Source organism: Oratosquilla oratoria, chromosome 1, assembly GCF_046742065.1.
Source record: "Oratosquilla oratoria isolate Oo_2021 chromosome 1, ASM4674206v1, whole genome shotgun sequence".
Classification (NCBI taxonomy): Eukaryota; Metazoa; Arthropoda; class Malacostraca; order Stomatopoda; family Squillidae; genus Oratosquilla; species Oratosquilla oratoria.
The window spans coordinates 26,933,762-26,948,761 of NC_134777.1; the positions used below are offsets into that span (position 1 = coordinate 26,933,762).

The 15,000-nt window shown below is 38.2% G+C and overlaps 1 protein-coding gene across 1 annotated transcript in view; it reads left to right on the plus strand.

The window, feature by feature from the left end:
• The first annotated feature begins 4,733 nt into the window (after positions 1 to 4,733).
• The window catches only part of LOC143030273 (tRNA dimethylallyltransferase-like), a 107,748-nt gene continuing 97,481 nt past the window's right edge, over positions 4,734 to 15,000 (plus strand). Inside the window, exon 1 of the mRNA XM_076193430.1 lies at positions 4,734 to 4,822. Coding sequence (XP_076049545.1) covers positions 4,749 to 4,822 — 74 coding nt within the window. The 5' untranslated portion in view covers positions 4,734 to 4,748. The remainder of the gene's footprint in view (positions 4,823 to 15,000) is intronic.

A 15,000-nucleotide genomic window follows, 5' to 3' on the forward strand; every position in this document is an offset into this window, starting at 1 on the left:
TACTAGTACACGTACCAGTACTAGTACTGGTACTTTATTTCACGATAATACTAGTAGTCTAAGCCATGCTTGATTTCACCGTGTAAAGGTGATAATGTACTGAAGAATGAACAGTTCAAATTATTGAACTCGAAGTTTCTGTTTATTTCTTTAATTAACAATACTGGTGCATAGATTTGTTAATCCTCCACATACAATAACAATGTCATCCAAAAGGTCGGCTTGCGCTAGTTGAACTATGGACTGCAGGATTTTATCATTTTTCCATCGGCCAATCACCCTCTGCACATGGATTCTTACACGCAACGAGAAGTGTCTACATCTTGAGGAGACATTTGATTTTCCCCCCTTTGTCAAGTGTGGAATTCGCAGTGTAGGTCCATAGGCAGACAATTCATCCCTAACCAGAAAACCCTTGTAGACCAAAATTTCATCCCCCTGCTCTAATTTTTCTAAAAACCCTGACTTCGCAGTTATTTCTTTGTCTAAAACTCTGACTCCCCATCCAGGGGATATGAATGAAATGGCACCAGCAGGGGTTAATACCTACCAGATATTTAATTGTGTTATTGTGCTTATAGTGAAACCATGTTTGATCCCTTCCAGTTAGATTTGTGGAGCGCCCTATGAAAACTTCTGTACAGTCTATAATATACCAACATCGACGAAATGGCATATTCTTCTGTACTGCCTCCTTACTAAGCCATCTAATCAGTGGCTTCAACACACCGGATTGTATAGGTAGGCAAGTTTGCAGTATTCTGGTCACAGAAGACACATATACGGGACCTATAATCGATATCTTTATTCCTTATACTCAATCTTAGTTTTATCAACAGTACAAACAAATTGTCTTCATAACATAAAGACCTATTGACTAAAGGTGTGTTACGTTTGAAAATATTCAAGAGCCAGTAAAATAGTGCAATATTAGGCAAGCCTGTGAAAAAAATAAATTTGTTGTTGTTTGTTTTTAAACGGTGATAACCGAACTTATTCACATCCAGCTTCTTCTTGAGCTCTACATTTTCATCCCTGAGTGAGTAATAATCTTGTCGGAGATGTACGTAATCTGTATGAAGGCGTTCATGTTGCTGTTTCAACTCAAATTCGGATAACAATGTCTTGAACTTGAGCTGTGCGCGCACGCGGCTGATACGTCACTCATGAAATCGGTCTATAGTATAGACCGATGTATTGGTATAGACTCTATACCAATACATCACCATATATTCCCTCAATCCCTCTGAATCTGTGTGAGGTGGCCCAAGGGACAATTCCGATGCCAATACTTTAGCTTTGGCCTCCAACTCTTCTTTGTATTAGTTTACAGCCTCTCAGCCGTCGACGCTGTTTGTGTCACAGTTCTTGCCACCTCCATCAGACTTCCTGTCCTTTCGTCTCCCGCCTTTCAGTGTGCGATTAGCAAACGAGCCTTTTATTTTCCCTCGCTTTGAGAGGGTTGACACTACTTTCGGTGTTCGTAGGAACGTTATGTTGGATCTCTCTTTCTCCCTTCTCTCTCTCTCTCTCTCTCTCTCTCTCTCTCTCTCTCTCTCTCTCTCTCTCTCTCTCTCTCTCTCTCTCTCTCTCTCTCTCTCTCTCTCTCTCTCTCTCTCTCTCTCTCTCTCTCTCTCTCTCTCTCTCTCTCTCTCTCTCTCTCTCTCTTTCTGTGTGTGTTTATGTATGTGTGTGTGTGTGTGTATCTACCGTATGTGTGTGTGTTAATGTGTGTGTGTGTGTGTGTGTGTGTGCGTGCGTTTATGTGTGTGTGTGTGTATGTACGTGTGTTTGTGCGTATGTGTGTGTATGTATGCGCGCGCTTCAAATCCCACCTTTCTTTGTTGTCTGCGGGACTCTTTTTGTTTGTTTATTTATTTATCTTAACCTTTTTGTTTCTTCCTTTGGAGAAAAAAAAAATGTGGATTCATGACTTTTAATATGCTACTTAATTTTTTTTTTTTTTTTTTTTTTTTTTTTTTTTTTATGATTGCGCGCGGTGCGATGCAGTCGGAGTCTGTAGAGGGCGTTGACCTGAGCTCGCGTTTTTCGAAATCCATTTGATTCTCTCGTTTTGCCTTTTGTAATCTGGCCTAGATTTCGCTTCCTCAACTCTAAGTTCTCTCATGTTATCTGGGGTTCGGGTTTTACCCGATCTTTTGTTGTGCGTGTTTTTTCCCCCACACCGTCTAAGACTGTCTAGGTCGAATGTTTATAACCTAATTCCTTGTATCCATATTTTCTCCAGCGCCGTCAAGTACACATGGCTTCATATCCCTGAGAACTCTTAGAACGGAAGTTACGTATCATACCTCTAAAGTCTTTTATCTATTTATTTATCTCTTTATTTGTTCATATGTTCATTTTTTGTGGTGTTTGATCCTCCAAGATCTATTTTGTGTTTATATTAATATATTTAGGTCTCTCTCTATTTCTCTTTCTCTATTTCTCTTCGTCTCTTTCTCTCTCTATCTCTCTCTCTCTTTCGCTCTCTCTTTTTCATTTTCTTTCTCCACTCTCTCTCTCTCTCTCTCTCTCTCTCTCTCTCTCTCTCTCTCTCTCTCTCTCTCTCTCTCTCTCTTTCTGTCTTTCTCTTTCTCCACTCTCTGCCCCTCTCTGTCTGTCTCTATCTCTCTCCCTGTTTCCCTCTCTCTGTTTTTATTTTCTTTCTCTCTCTTTCCTCTCTCTCTCTCCCCCTCTATTTCTACCTCCCTCTCTCCCACTCACTCTCTCTCTCTCTCTCTCTCTCTCTCTCTCTCTCTCTCTCTCTCTCTCTCTCTCTCTCTCTCTCTCTCTCTCTGTGTGTGTGTGTGTGTGTGTGTGTGTGTGTGTGTGTGTGTGTGCGTGTGTGTGTGTGTCATTCTCCCTCTCTCTCTCACTCCCTTTCTTTCCCTGCCTGCCTGTCTGTCTGTCTGTCTGTCTCCCTTTCCCTCTCCCTTTCTCTTCCTATTTCCCTCTCTGCTTCTCTCTCTCCCTCTCTCCGTCTCTCTCTCTCACTCTTTTATTTTCTTTCTCGTCTTTATGTCTCTCAATCTTTTTCTGTCTCTTTCGACCACTCTCTCTTCCTCTCTCTCTGTCTGTCTGTCTATCTCTTTGCCTCTTTTTTCTTTCACTCTCTCTTTCCCTCTCTCTCCCCCTCTGTCTGTCTGTCTCTCTCTCACTATCTCTTTTTCTCTGCCTGTCTCTCTTTCTCTCTTTCTCTTTCTCTCTCTCTCTCTCTCTCTATCTGTCTCTCACTCTCTTTTTTTCTGCCTGTCTCTCTCTCCCTCCCTCTCTCTCTCTTTCTCTCTCTCTCTCTCTCTCTCTCTCTCTCTCTCTCTCTCTCCATCTCTCTTCTTCTCTCTTCCTCTCTTTCTGTCCATCTCTCTATCTATCTATCTCTCCCAGTCTATGTAAGAGGCTCGTAGATATAGGTAGATAAAGGTAGAAAGAGGGGTAGATTGGCGAGGGTTACTCTTTTATAGATCGGCTGTGTATAAACAATTGCACAAGCTCCCTCTCCGCCTAGAGTCATAATAATGATCGGGAACCTGTATGATGTATACAATATGTAAACTAAGAGTGTAGTGAATTCGAAATTGCTTGAGTAAGCAATATTGCATGCGGAGTTGTAACGGCGGATCTGATTGGAGAAAGGGTGGAGGAGGAGAAAATTCAATTGGTTCACGATTGTAAGATCCCGCCCATAGGGGAGGTCCTTAAATATAGAATTAAAGATCATTGGACTAAAGAAATCATGACGTCATTTCAGAACTGATCTAGGACCCAAATTGAGTGTTATTGGCAGGATTCCTTGCAAGAGCTTTGTAGAATGCTATGTATTAAATTAACAGTAGATAGACATAGAAGGAAAGAGAGAGAATTTTATTCACCTCGATTGAAGACTATAACTGAAGGAAAAGAAAATAACAGTGGATGATTGGAGGAATGGGGCCTACCAACTAAAATTCCGATTGACCAATTACATATAACAAACAGTGGGAAACAAAAACAGTGGTGAGAATTGGGAGAAAGTGAAGAAGAAGAGGAGAGGAACTCTCTTTTTGTCTCTCTTTCTCTCTCTCTCTCTCTTTCTCTCTCTCTCTTTCTCTCTCTCTCTCTCTCTCTCTCTCTCTCTCTCTCTCTCTCTCTTTTCTACACATTTTTTCCTGGCTCCATTTCCCAATGATATCATACGTTTCACCTTTCTGGTGTGAATATTCGATATTGTAGCACAGGGATTTGGCCCGATAATTTTTAAGTACGTTCAGAAATGTCAATTTGCATTACGCCCAGCAAGCGACATTAGCCAATTTAGTGTGACATTTTCAATAGCCACCTCGGTCTCCGGGTCAGACAAATTCGCCGTCTCGTCGATAATAGCCAGACATTGCTGCTGTTTTGTTCGCAGAGTATCCGTAGCATTGTTCTCCCTGTTTGCTCGATAGTCGAGCGATGGTGACTCAGCTGCTAAGGGTCTGTTGACGGTGGAAGGGAAGACTAGGGGGCGTGTGCAGGCCTGTTTGAACCACCCAATCTTTCCAGGACGTGGCTCGCTGGCTCTTCACCTTATCAGTGGAATGCCAGACTCATAAAGGAGTCACTGACTGAAGCTATGACCGTACACAAGATGTGGGTGGAGAATTACTGTGAAGCTATGGAACATGGATCTTGTATGTCATACTTATCTATGTTCCCTTGCATGATTGTCTGCCTACCTGCCTGGTTGACTCAATCCCTTCCTTTCTGTCTGTCTTTAAGCGCCAGTGATGATGGTGGAAGATCAAACCTGTCTACCTTCCTTTGTCACCACTCTCACCCGATTTGGGATGCTGCAGCTGCAGTTAAGTCTTACTTTTATATTTGTATAGGTTAGATTTAAAGGTCCGGGGCGTATGAATTATAACTATTGTATTTTAGATGTCCCAGTATTCCTGTGTATGGAATGCAATATTGATATGGTATATACTTATATATATATATATATATATATATATATATATATATTATATATATATACTGTATATATATATATATATATATATATATATATATATATATATATCATGTGTGTGAGAGAGAGAGTGAAAGCGTGAAAACATGAAAATATGAAAACGCCAATAACATGGAAAGACGATGCCCGCGGCATTGAGTAGTGCGTATTATCTCTGACCCAGACGCGAGAGATCCATAGTTAGAATCAAGATCAGTGCTAGTGTAGTGTTTATCTCTACAGTGGTGGACATCGAAGGTGTAATAGACCAGTATTCCATTTCTTTGCTTGTAAATAAACATTATATTTTAGCTGTTTACACTAGTCTCAGACTACATATAGACCCACAGTCAACCCAAGACTACAGTGAATAATTATATATGTATGTTTCACCATGCTCACAACCGTATCAAAAAAGATTAAGCCAGTGCGGTGGGTATAAATTTTATAAAAATTGAATAGATAAATGAATTAATAAATAAATAAATGAATGTTGCCCCACGGGATAGGCCGGGCTGCCGTGGACCCTTAGGGCTTGCATTCATACATAACACACACACACAGACAACATACGGTACACAAGTACACACATACACACATGCACGCGCGCACACACACACACACACATATGCATGGGTGTGCGCATGTAAGTGCGCACAAATCCCCATACGAAGGCGCATAGATACAGGCGAAAAACTGCGCAGTTTCAGAAATGGTTTTACGCACTTGTCGAGCGAATCTGCGTCGTGATAGTTTGAGGTCACTGTCTCCTTTTATGGTTTGCATTCATTGTTAAGATATTTTCAGTTTTGATGTTCCCAGTTTCCTCTAAAGCAGCGGTTCCCAAACTTTTTTCAGCTTGTTACTCAATTTAATATGCCACATTAAGCATATTACCCCTATCACAAAATGCTGTCAACATTGATATGTATGGCTAAATCAGAACACTAGAGACATTTTCATTTATCTATTGTATTTGAACATTGTGCATATCTAATGACTATTGCCAAAGACGTCGAGAACATCAGTGGGATGGATGGAGTTGCATGATTGAAGCTAGTTGAGGATTTCTTAGCTTCGTGGTCGAAAGTGCCATCCTGGCAATGTTTGCACACTTAGATACATATTTCTTCTTTTCTAATACTGTAAATTAGTTTTTGATGTTTACTGTTATTCCATTTAACTTTACTACTAAATTATAATAGGTTTAATTCATAACTTTATATTCTAATACGAAGTTAACATTAATCCTATTGCCAGGTACCGCAATGTTTTCTTGATTTTCAGAATTCTTAACTTTTTTCTTTTTTTTTATCCCTCCATTACCCCAGACAAATTGTTAAATTACCCCTGAGGGGTAATTTATCCCCAGTTTGGGAACCACTACTCTATAGTGTGTAAGATCTATATCAACTTTTCCATTCTCATGTTTTTCAGTGAAAACAGGTTCAAATGTTTTGGACTTTTTTATGAATTTAGTGTTTATTCGCTTTACCCTTTCCAATTGTGATTGATCGCAATGAGATTCGGAGAACACTGAAATAGCGTATTCCAGGTACGAATAGAGATGATCAGTGTAGTTTGATGATGATTGATTTTTAAATCTGAAAAGAAATTCAGTTGACCAAATCGTACCATGAAACTTTTGCCCTCTAATTTGATTTGATTTCCAAATAGTTTATCATTTTGTTTATTTTCTTTATACGTGTGCCAATAATTTAAGCTCAGTGAGTTTAAATGGGAGTGACACTGTGGTCAAAAATAGTTTTGGTGGAATATTGGTGACGAATTCCAACTCTTAAGATTAACAAGCAATTTTAGAAACTATTATTCTTAGTTTGTCCAAATCTTCTGAACATTCAATTATTTTGATCAATAAATTACTATCAAACATTACCTTATGCCATTATAATGTTTAATACAATGAATTTAATCCATGATTGATGTCATATACACTTTGAACACAATGGACCCAATAACTGACCTCGAGGGACTCCACACGTAATATCCTTACAACCAGAAATTTGCTATTAAAAGCAACGCACTGTTTACGTTTTATTTAATCTCTTTCTAAAACAGCTGAATATGTTAACCCAAATGTCGTGTTTTGCGATTTTTAGCAGTCTTTTTTTAATCAAATATATCAGAACCACACAAATCTTACTTCTCTGAGATGACTATTGCAACATAAGAGTAACGTTTGATATCGTGTTATCTAGGTTTACCCAGGTATTTTTTTTTCATTCAGTTTGCAGTGATAGTCTGTCAGCATGATAACAATTCTTGAAAACAAACGGCGGAACTGAACCAGGTTAGTATGTCTCTTTGTGTTGAGGCCAAAGATGTCACATGATTTTTTTAAGACGAGTGTTAGGTCACTTGCTGCTGCGTGTCTCGTTCCCATTCCTCATGCGTTTCCTGAGGAAAGGATTCTAACGTTGTTTGTTGCTAGACCTCCTGTCGCAGCAACTCTGAAGACATAACAAAGTCAGGAGGAGTAGGAGGAGGAAGGAGTCGTCAAAGGGAAAGATTTAAACGAAAGTTTCTGACAAGTGTTTAGTTTTCCAACAGGTAAGTCAGCAACGCTTCCATCCGAGAAGAAAGTGTAGGTAAAGTAATGTTGTTAGAGACGCTATTGGCTAGATGCCAAAGTTGACTAGGAAAGATGGGGAAAGGCTTTTGACATTTCTTTTCGATAATGGATTGAGCCTGAGCTGTTATATATCGATTGGCATGTGCACGCACGCGCGCACACACAAACACGCGCAGATAAACACACACATACACACAAACTCGCGTCCACGCATGCACTCGTTGTTATAAAATAGGACGCGTAATATTGTGCGCTTGCCTAAGGGCACATACTGGATACATTGTGGCTACGCAGCGGACTGTGTTGGAATCTGTTGCAAAGGGAAACAGCCGAATGAACGCATTACTTACCAATTAACTGCTCTACTTTATTTTTCTTCATATTTTTATGTTTTTCGTTTTTTTTTTTTTTTTTTTTTTTTTTTTTATGTTTTGGTCATCGTGACTCAGCGACTGAAAAAGAAAAATGTGGTTCCCTTGACAAGAATACTTTGAGGTATTCTCCTAGCATAGTCAACTTTGTGGAGTCCTTGTTTACAATATATATGCATTGGATCGGGTTTGTTTGACACTCACTATTGAAGCCCAACCTCTTTTAGCTAATTCAGGGTTGTTTGTCCTGATTTTCTTTGTTTCAGACAGCTCCGTCTTTGTTTCGTCGACGTATTATATTCACCGCCAACTACACAATCCTTTCCTGGGTGTGTGTTTTACCTAGTTGTATCTATCGGGAAGGGGAGCTACGCTCGTGGTGTCCCGTCTTTGTATCTCGCATTATCTAATTTGCTCTTAAATTCGTGTAGGGTTTTTGCACACACTATTGTTTAGTCTAGTTTGTTCCATATATGCACCACTCTGTTTGAAAACCTATTCTTTTTCAGGTCTCTTCTATAACTGTCCTTTTTTTGAGCTTCCTTTTATATCTCCTTGTGTTTCTCTTATCCCAATTTAGTAAGTCTTCTCTATCAAGGACTTCCATGCCTCTCATGATTCTATAGATGGTCAACAAGTTACCTCTTTCTCTTCTTTGTTCCAGTGTCGGCAATTCTAATTTTGACAATCTCTCCTCGTATGACAGTTTTGAAAGTGTTGGGGCCATCTTCGTAGTTGCGTTTTTAATTCTTTCAATTTTCCTTATATTCTTTTTAGCACTGGGTGACCATAGTGTCACTGCGTACTCCAGTCTTGGCCTTATCAGTGTGAGTAATATTTTCTTCACCATTTCTTCGTCCAAGTAGATTAAAAAAAGATATAAGGAAAATTGAAAGAATCCAGAGAGCAAGTACGAAGATGGCCCCAACATTTTCAAAACTGTCATACGAGGAGAGATTGTCAGAACTAGAATTACCGACACTGGAACAAAGAAGAGAAAGAGGTGACCCATTGACGATTTATAGAATCATGAGAGACATGGAAGTCCTTGATCGAGGAGACTTACTAAATTGGGATAAGAGAAATACAAGGGGATATGAAAAGAAGCTCAAAAAAGACAGTTATAGAAGAAACCTGAAAAAGAACAGGTTTCCACACAGAGTGGTGGATATATGGAGCAAATTGGGCAAAACAATAGTGTGTGCAAAAACACTACACGAATTTAAGAGTAAATCAGACACTGCGAGATACAAAGATGGGACACCACGAGCGTAGCTCCCCTTCCCGTAAGATACAACTAGGTAAATACAACCAAGTAAATACACACACACACACACACACACACACACACACACACACACACACACACACACACACACACACACATATATATATATATATATATATATATATATATATATATATATATAGACAAACAAATACACTTTCTCTCTCTCCTTCTCTTTCTCCCCCTTCTTTTTTTCCTGCCTCTCTCTCTCTCTCTCTCCCTCCCTCCCTACCTCGCTGCCTACCTGCCTCCCTCCCTCTTTCACTTTATTTTTCCTTGCCTTCCTTGCGCGCAATATGCTATCACTGGATTGTGTTTGCTGTAGCATTTATATGTCAATATTTAAGCGAGGGTGTTTCTTTATTCTCCTGCCTGTGTTTATCTCCTCGAAGGGGGAAAATCCTGTGGTTATGTTGTGCTGCGTTATTATGGGCTGTGTCCTTGGTCTCCCAGATGCAAGACCTTGTTCTCTGCGTGCGTCGCCTCCTCTTGTTATCAATTATAATCTCTTCACGTCCGTTGCTACGTGTTTGTTTCATACCTATGGAAAATATTTTTGATCGCGATCCTGTTATTCTTTTTCGTCATATGTTTTCGTATTTCGTGTTAATATGGAATGACTTTGCGAGGCTTTTTATGGGAACGTTTAATTCTCTTTCTCCTTTGATTTAAGATTTTTTTTTTCTGTATTGTTATCCTTTGGTTTGCTTGTTAACTCCTGCTTCTGGATTCTTTCGTTAATGCTCTTTTGTCATTCACTGTTTTCGTCCATTTCCATCGAACTTGTCTCCTTTGTTCGTGTAGCAGACGTTTTCTTTGTACCTGACGACTCACCGTAAACACGCAAATATTTTTATTGTGTCTTTGTTTCCAGTCCGCCTCAACTTCTTCATTATTTAGTGCCTTTGTGATACCACTCGCCATTCGCTGATAATTGAGTCCTTTCTATTTCATCTCGCGTAATTTTAAACACGCTTGTCTAATTTTTTTCCTCCGTTCTTTGAGGTAATATATCTTTTTTTCTGCATTATCCAGCATCCTAATATTCTTTTGTATTAGATGCCGCTTGATATTGAGTTTATTTGTTTCGATTAAGTGTTTTGCTCATTCTTCATTGTTCAGTGTTTCTCATATTTTATCTCCATTGGATATTCTTCTTTTGTGTCTTTTTCCAGTTTTATTGTAATTATTATGAAGAAAAGCGGACTTTTTAAGTTATGATATACACATGGCCATTAAATTAATGTCATAACATTCCACTGCGTTATTCTCCATGGTCTTGGATCACGTGTTGTGACATTATACATGCACACACACACACACACACACACACACACACACACGCATGCAATTATATGTATATATATATATATATATATATATATATATATATATATATATGTGTGTGTGTGTGTGTGCGTGTGTGCGTGAGTGTGTATGTACGCGCGTGTGTGTATGTGTGTGTGTGTGTATGTGTGTGTGTGTGTGTGTGTGCGTACGTGCGTGTGCGTGTGTAAGTGTATGTGTATATATGGATGTATGATTTATATATATATATATATATGTGTGTGTGTGTGTGTGTGTGTGTGTGTGTGTGTGTATTGAGATATGAAATAAAGAACTAAATTTTTTACATCAATTGTAAGGTTCTCTAGTTTGAATTCAGCACTTAATAGTAAAGAAATGTCCATATACTCAAGGGCCATCATGTGTAACAGACTTACCAAAACTTTGATCTTGCCAAACCGCTCCATCTAGCTGGATTTTGAGTTTTGTCCTCGCGTCTGTGACTTAAGCTGCTCCATAACATCGCTTGAGAGGCTTAAGAGTATTTTTCTGGTCTTTCTCTGATGCAGCCAAAGGACCGCTTGCGTTTACTTTTCGAGTTTGTTCTGATTTTTCAAAAATTATTTCTACTCGGCGAATGTCTTTACGAAGCTGTCCGTCGTATCACTAACTTCTTCATCATTGATTTTTTTTAAGATTTTCTTGATATTATGAAACCTTCTACGCGTCTACGCTAAATTCTGTTTCTTTCTGTCCAAGGCTCCTCCCGTTTCCCTTCCCCGTTTTCAAGATTCTTTGTAAGTTGATTCACATGCTGGATAAGGTTTCAAACAAGAATTTCCCCTTATTTCTGGGTCAACTCATTCCCCTGTATTTCCTTAGCAATAGCCTCAAGCAAATTCATAATTGGAAAGGATTTCGAATAATTTATTCCCATTTCAGTCAAGGTTCTGATCTTTCCTTAGATACGATAGTTTAGCATCAGAAGTATTACTTGTATAAAGTATCTATGTAAAGAAGGTTGTGAGATGTTTTACATGAACTTCTGCATCATTGCTCCTCTGCAAGATTAATTTCTTATTCCCTTCAGTATTGGGCTCTGCTATGGACTAAATAGAATCACATGACACTCTTAGAATGTGAATAAGAATTAATAAAGGCATCATTGTGACAAAGGAGTTTAGTTTGTAGATTGCCGTATAGGCTGTGAGATAGTGGAAAAAAATACCTGTTGACAGCCATAGTGGAAGGGAAAATACCACTTAATATGGAAGGGGTTGATCGAAATGAGAACCTGTGACATCTTCGCTTCTGAGAATGTTTCATCCAGAAGGAAATGTCAAAGTATAAAAGAGATTAGTGACTTTTCAAGCGCTACGTCCGTGTTGTTGTTTTTTTTTCATATTCCTATATATTTTTTTATAAACCCATCTCTTCTTTTTGTGATTTTTCTCATTTTGTTTTGCTCATTGCTCATTGTATTTACTCCATTATCTATATACAAAATCTGACAAGATCAGGAAATCGATTTATCCATATTGGGTCGGATAAAGAAAAATACAAAAATATAAACAAACAGTCAAGCAGGCAATTAAACAAATGAAACAAATAATACAATCGGCTGGCTGTTCCATTCAACTCCGATGACAAGATGTCTTGTCATTTGGTCAAATAAAACAAAAAATCATAATAAAACAACAAAATGTTTGATGATCAAACAGCACCAGAAAAATATGACGTCATCAGTCCTCCTCGAGGAGGAGGACTGATGACGTCATATTTTTCTGGTGCTGTTTGATCATCAAACATTTTGTTGTTTTATTATGATTTTTTGTTTTATTTGACCAAATGACAAGACATCTTGTCATCGGAGTTGAATGGGTTAAAAAGAAAGTCCGTTACTTTATCGAAACTTAATCAATATAGACTTGGCTCTTTGCATCGGAAATGTTATTTTTTCTGAACATAAGTGTTTGATGCGATAAGAAATCCACGAATTACAATCACCACGGAAACGGGTCTGATGCACTTTTATCTCCTTTGGCTTATTTTTCCTGGAGGTTCTTTCGTTCTCTTTTCTGATTTTTTTTTTTTTTTTTCGAAAAATTATATAAATTCCTAAGTTTAGTTTTATATATTTGTCCATGAGTGTTCTCATGTTAACGGTTCCATTTGTTATAACACAACTGTGTGTGTGTGTGTGTGTGTGTGTGTGTGTGTGTGTGTGTGTGTGTGTGTGTGTGTGTGTGTGTGCGTGTTTCCTGTGGTCGTGCATGTGGAGGGAATGTGTAGGAGAGGCTATATTGGAGCTTAGGTCTGGAATTTATTCACAGTATTTATATAAATCCTCTCGTTAGTATCTATGTATTTTTGTGATAGGGTGATTGTTATTGTTTTATATAAATTTATCTAATATTCCCACTTTAGGACTACAGTATCTGCTTGTTTGAACTTAACTTCCTGTTTTATGTACCTGCCGTTTCTGCTTTCTCTCTGTTTTATTTTATTTTTTTCCAGAGGCGAGGATGAGACTGTTCATATTTTTTCTTCATCATGAACTATTTCTTCATCTAGTTTTTCACATCTTGTTTCTTTGTACCACAATTGGAAACATATTCCATCGCCTCCGTGCCGTGTTTTGATCCCGTTGTTCAAATGGACAAGCCTGGCCAAACAAACCAATGTTAAGTAAATTTGCCTTTTCCTTTCGTTCATGTCTTCTGTTTTTCTTATGGTTTTATCACCGCGTTAGGTGCATTGTTCTTTGTTTTATTTCATTTTTACATAATTTCATTTCATTTTTTCCTTGTTCGACGTAATTAGTGTCGACTCGTTCTGTTCTGAGCAGTTTTATTTTAAGTGAAGAGCATACCCCGAATGCACGAGTGATTTTACATTTTTTTTTTTTTTTTTTTGCTGAAGTTATATTTTTCCTGTTATAATACCAAACTTATTGCAGCGTATTTTGACCCTCTTTTTTATTTTTGTTTTTCATTTTCTTTTTTGATAGTTTAATTGGGCTTGTCTTTTACCTTTATTTTTTTGGGGGGGAGGGGCTCTTACGTACAGTGTTCAGTTCCATCGAGTAAAGTTTTTATTCTCTTTTCACTCCTGCAGTATCACAGGTATTTGTATTCATTTATTTATTCATTTATTTATTTATTTATTTATTTATCTATACATTTCATGTATCTTTACAAGTCTAGAAATGTCTGATGATAGAATATACCTAAACAGTGCATCACCATGGAAAGATGTTATCTAACATCGTATGGATTTGTGATGCGTGCGTTGTCTGCGCTGGATTCAGTTTACCTTCCGTTTTCTTTGTTCCCTATGCATCCCTTTTTTCTGTGAACATGAAATTGGGTGGGTGAACGATTTTTCATTGTTTTGAATATACGCTCGAATTCTCTGTTAACGGAATAGCTTTGTTTTAATATTGATGTGCGTAAATTTTTGGGAGTGTTTTTTGTTTTCCTGACACCATTTTTTTTTTTTTCTTTTGTCGTTCCCTTTTTTTCCGTAACTTAATTTGGCTAACCTTACATAACCTAACCTAACCAAACCTCGTCAGCCACTTTGGGTATTCCTGCCGCATAGACATGGTTTCGGATAAACGAAAATGATACATTCTTTGGATATTCATGATAACCATTTTCTCCATTTCAGTCTGAGCAGTCGGTTATTTGTTGCTAGTGTCGGCCATCAGTTGCTGGATCCCGTTCTTTGTTGATGTACTTTCATTTTCTTTCATTTTTTTTTTCTCTTCACGTACGTCTATTTCCTCCCGTCTTTTTTTTTTTTCTTCTTCTTCTTCTTCTTCTTCTTCTTTTTTCAAATTGCAATCTCGTGAAACATCGCTGGACGAGGAGTTCTAAGATTCCGTCGCCTTTTAAGTAATTTCTTCCATCAGTTTCTTTACGCCTTGCCCTTTACATGCAGTACCTCCTCGCCTCTCTGTTCTCTTGTTATTTCAGTCGAGAGCTGTCGGCAGCACGGTGGAGCCGCCTTCTTTTGTTCCATTCGAAATGATGCCGCTTCTGTAGTGTATTTATTGTTCGCATTCCTTACTCTTCTGACGGCCCATGTCTAGACTACGGATGGGATTTAATATCTTCGGGAGATTTAGAATAGTTACGTTAAGTTTCGTTGTGTTTTGTTTGGCTTGACTTGCTTTCGTTAAAATTGAGTTGGTGAGTTATGATTGATTTGAATTAAATTAAGGTAAAATAGGTTAGGCATGGTTACTTTTTGTTAGATTTGGTCAAGTTAGGTTAGGATAAGTTAGGTTGTATTCTGGGAAATGTAAACAGGTTTTCTTGACGCGTGGCATGGCCATGAAGTTGTTATTGTATATATTGTTCTCTCAGTAGTCCCTTTATAATGTACGAAAATAATGGAAACTGTTGTTGTTGCTGGAGATGCCTATTAGCGCTAAATGACTTGATTCAATGAGTACTGGCGAGGTAATGATGCGTTTCACGGC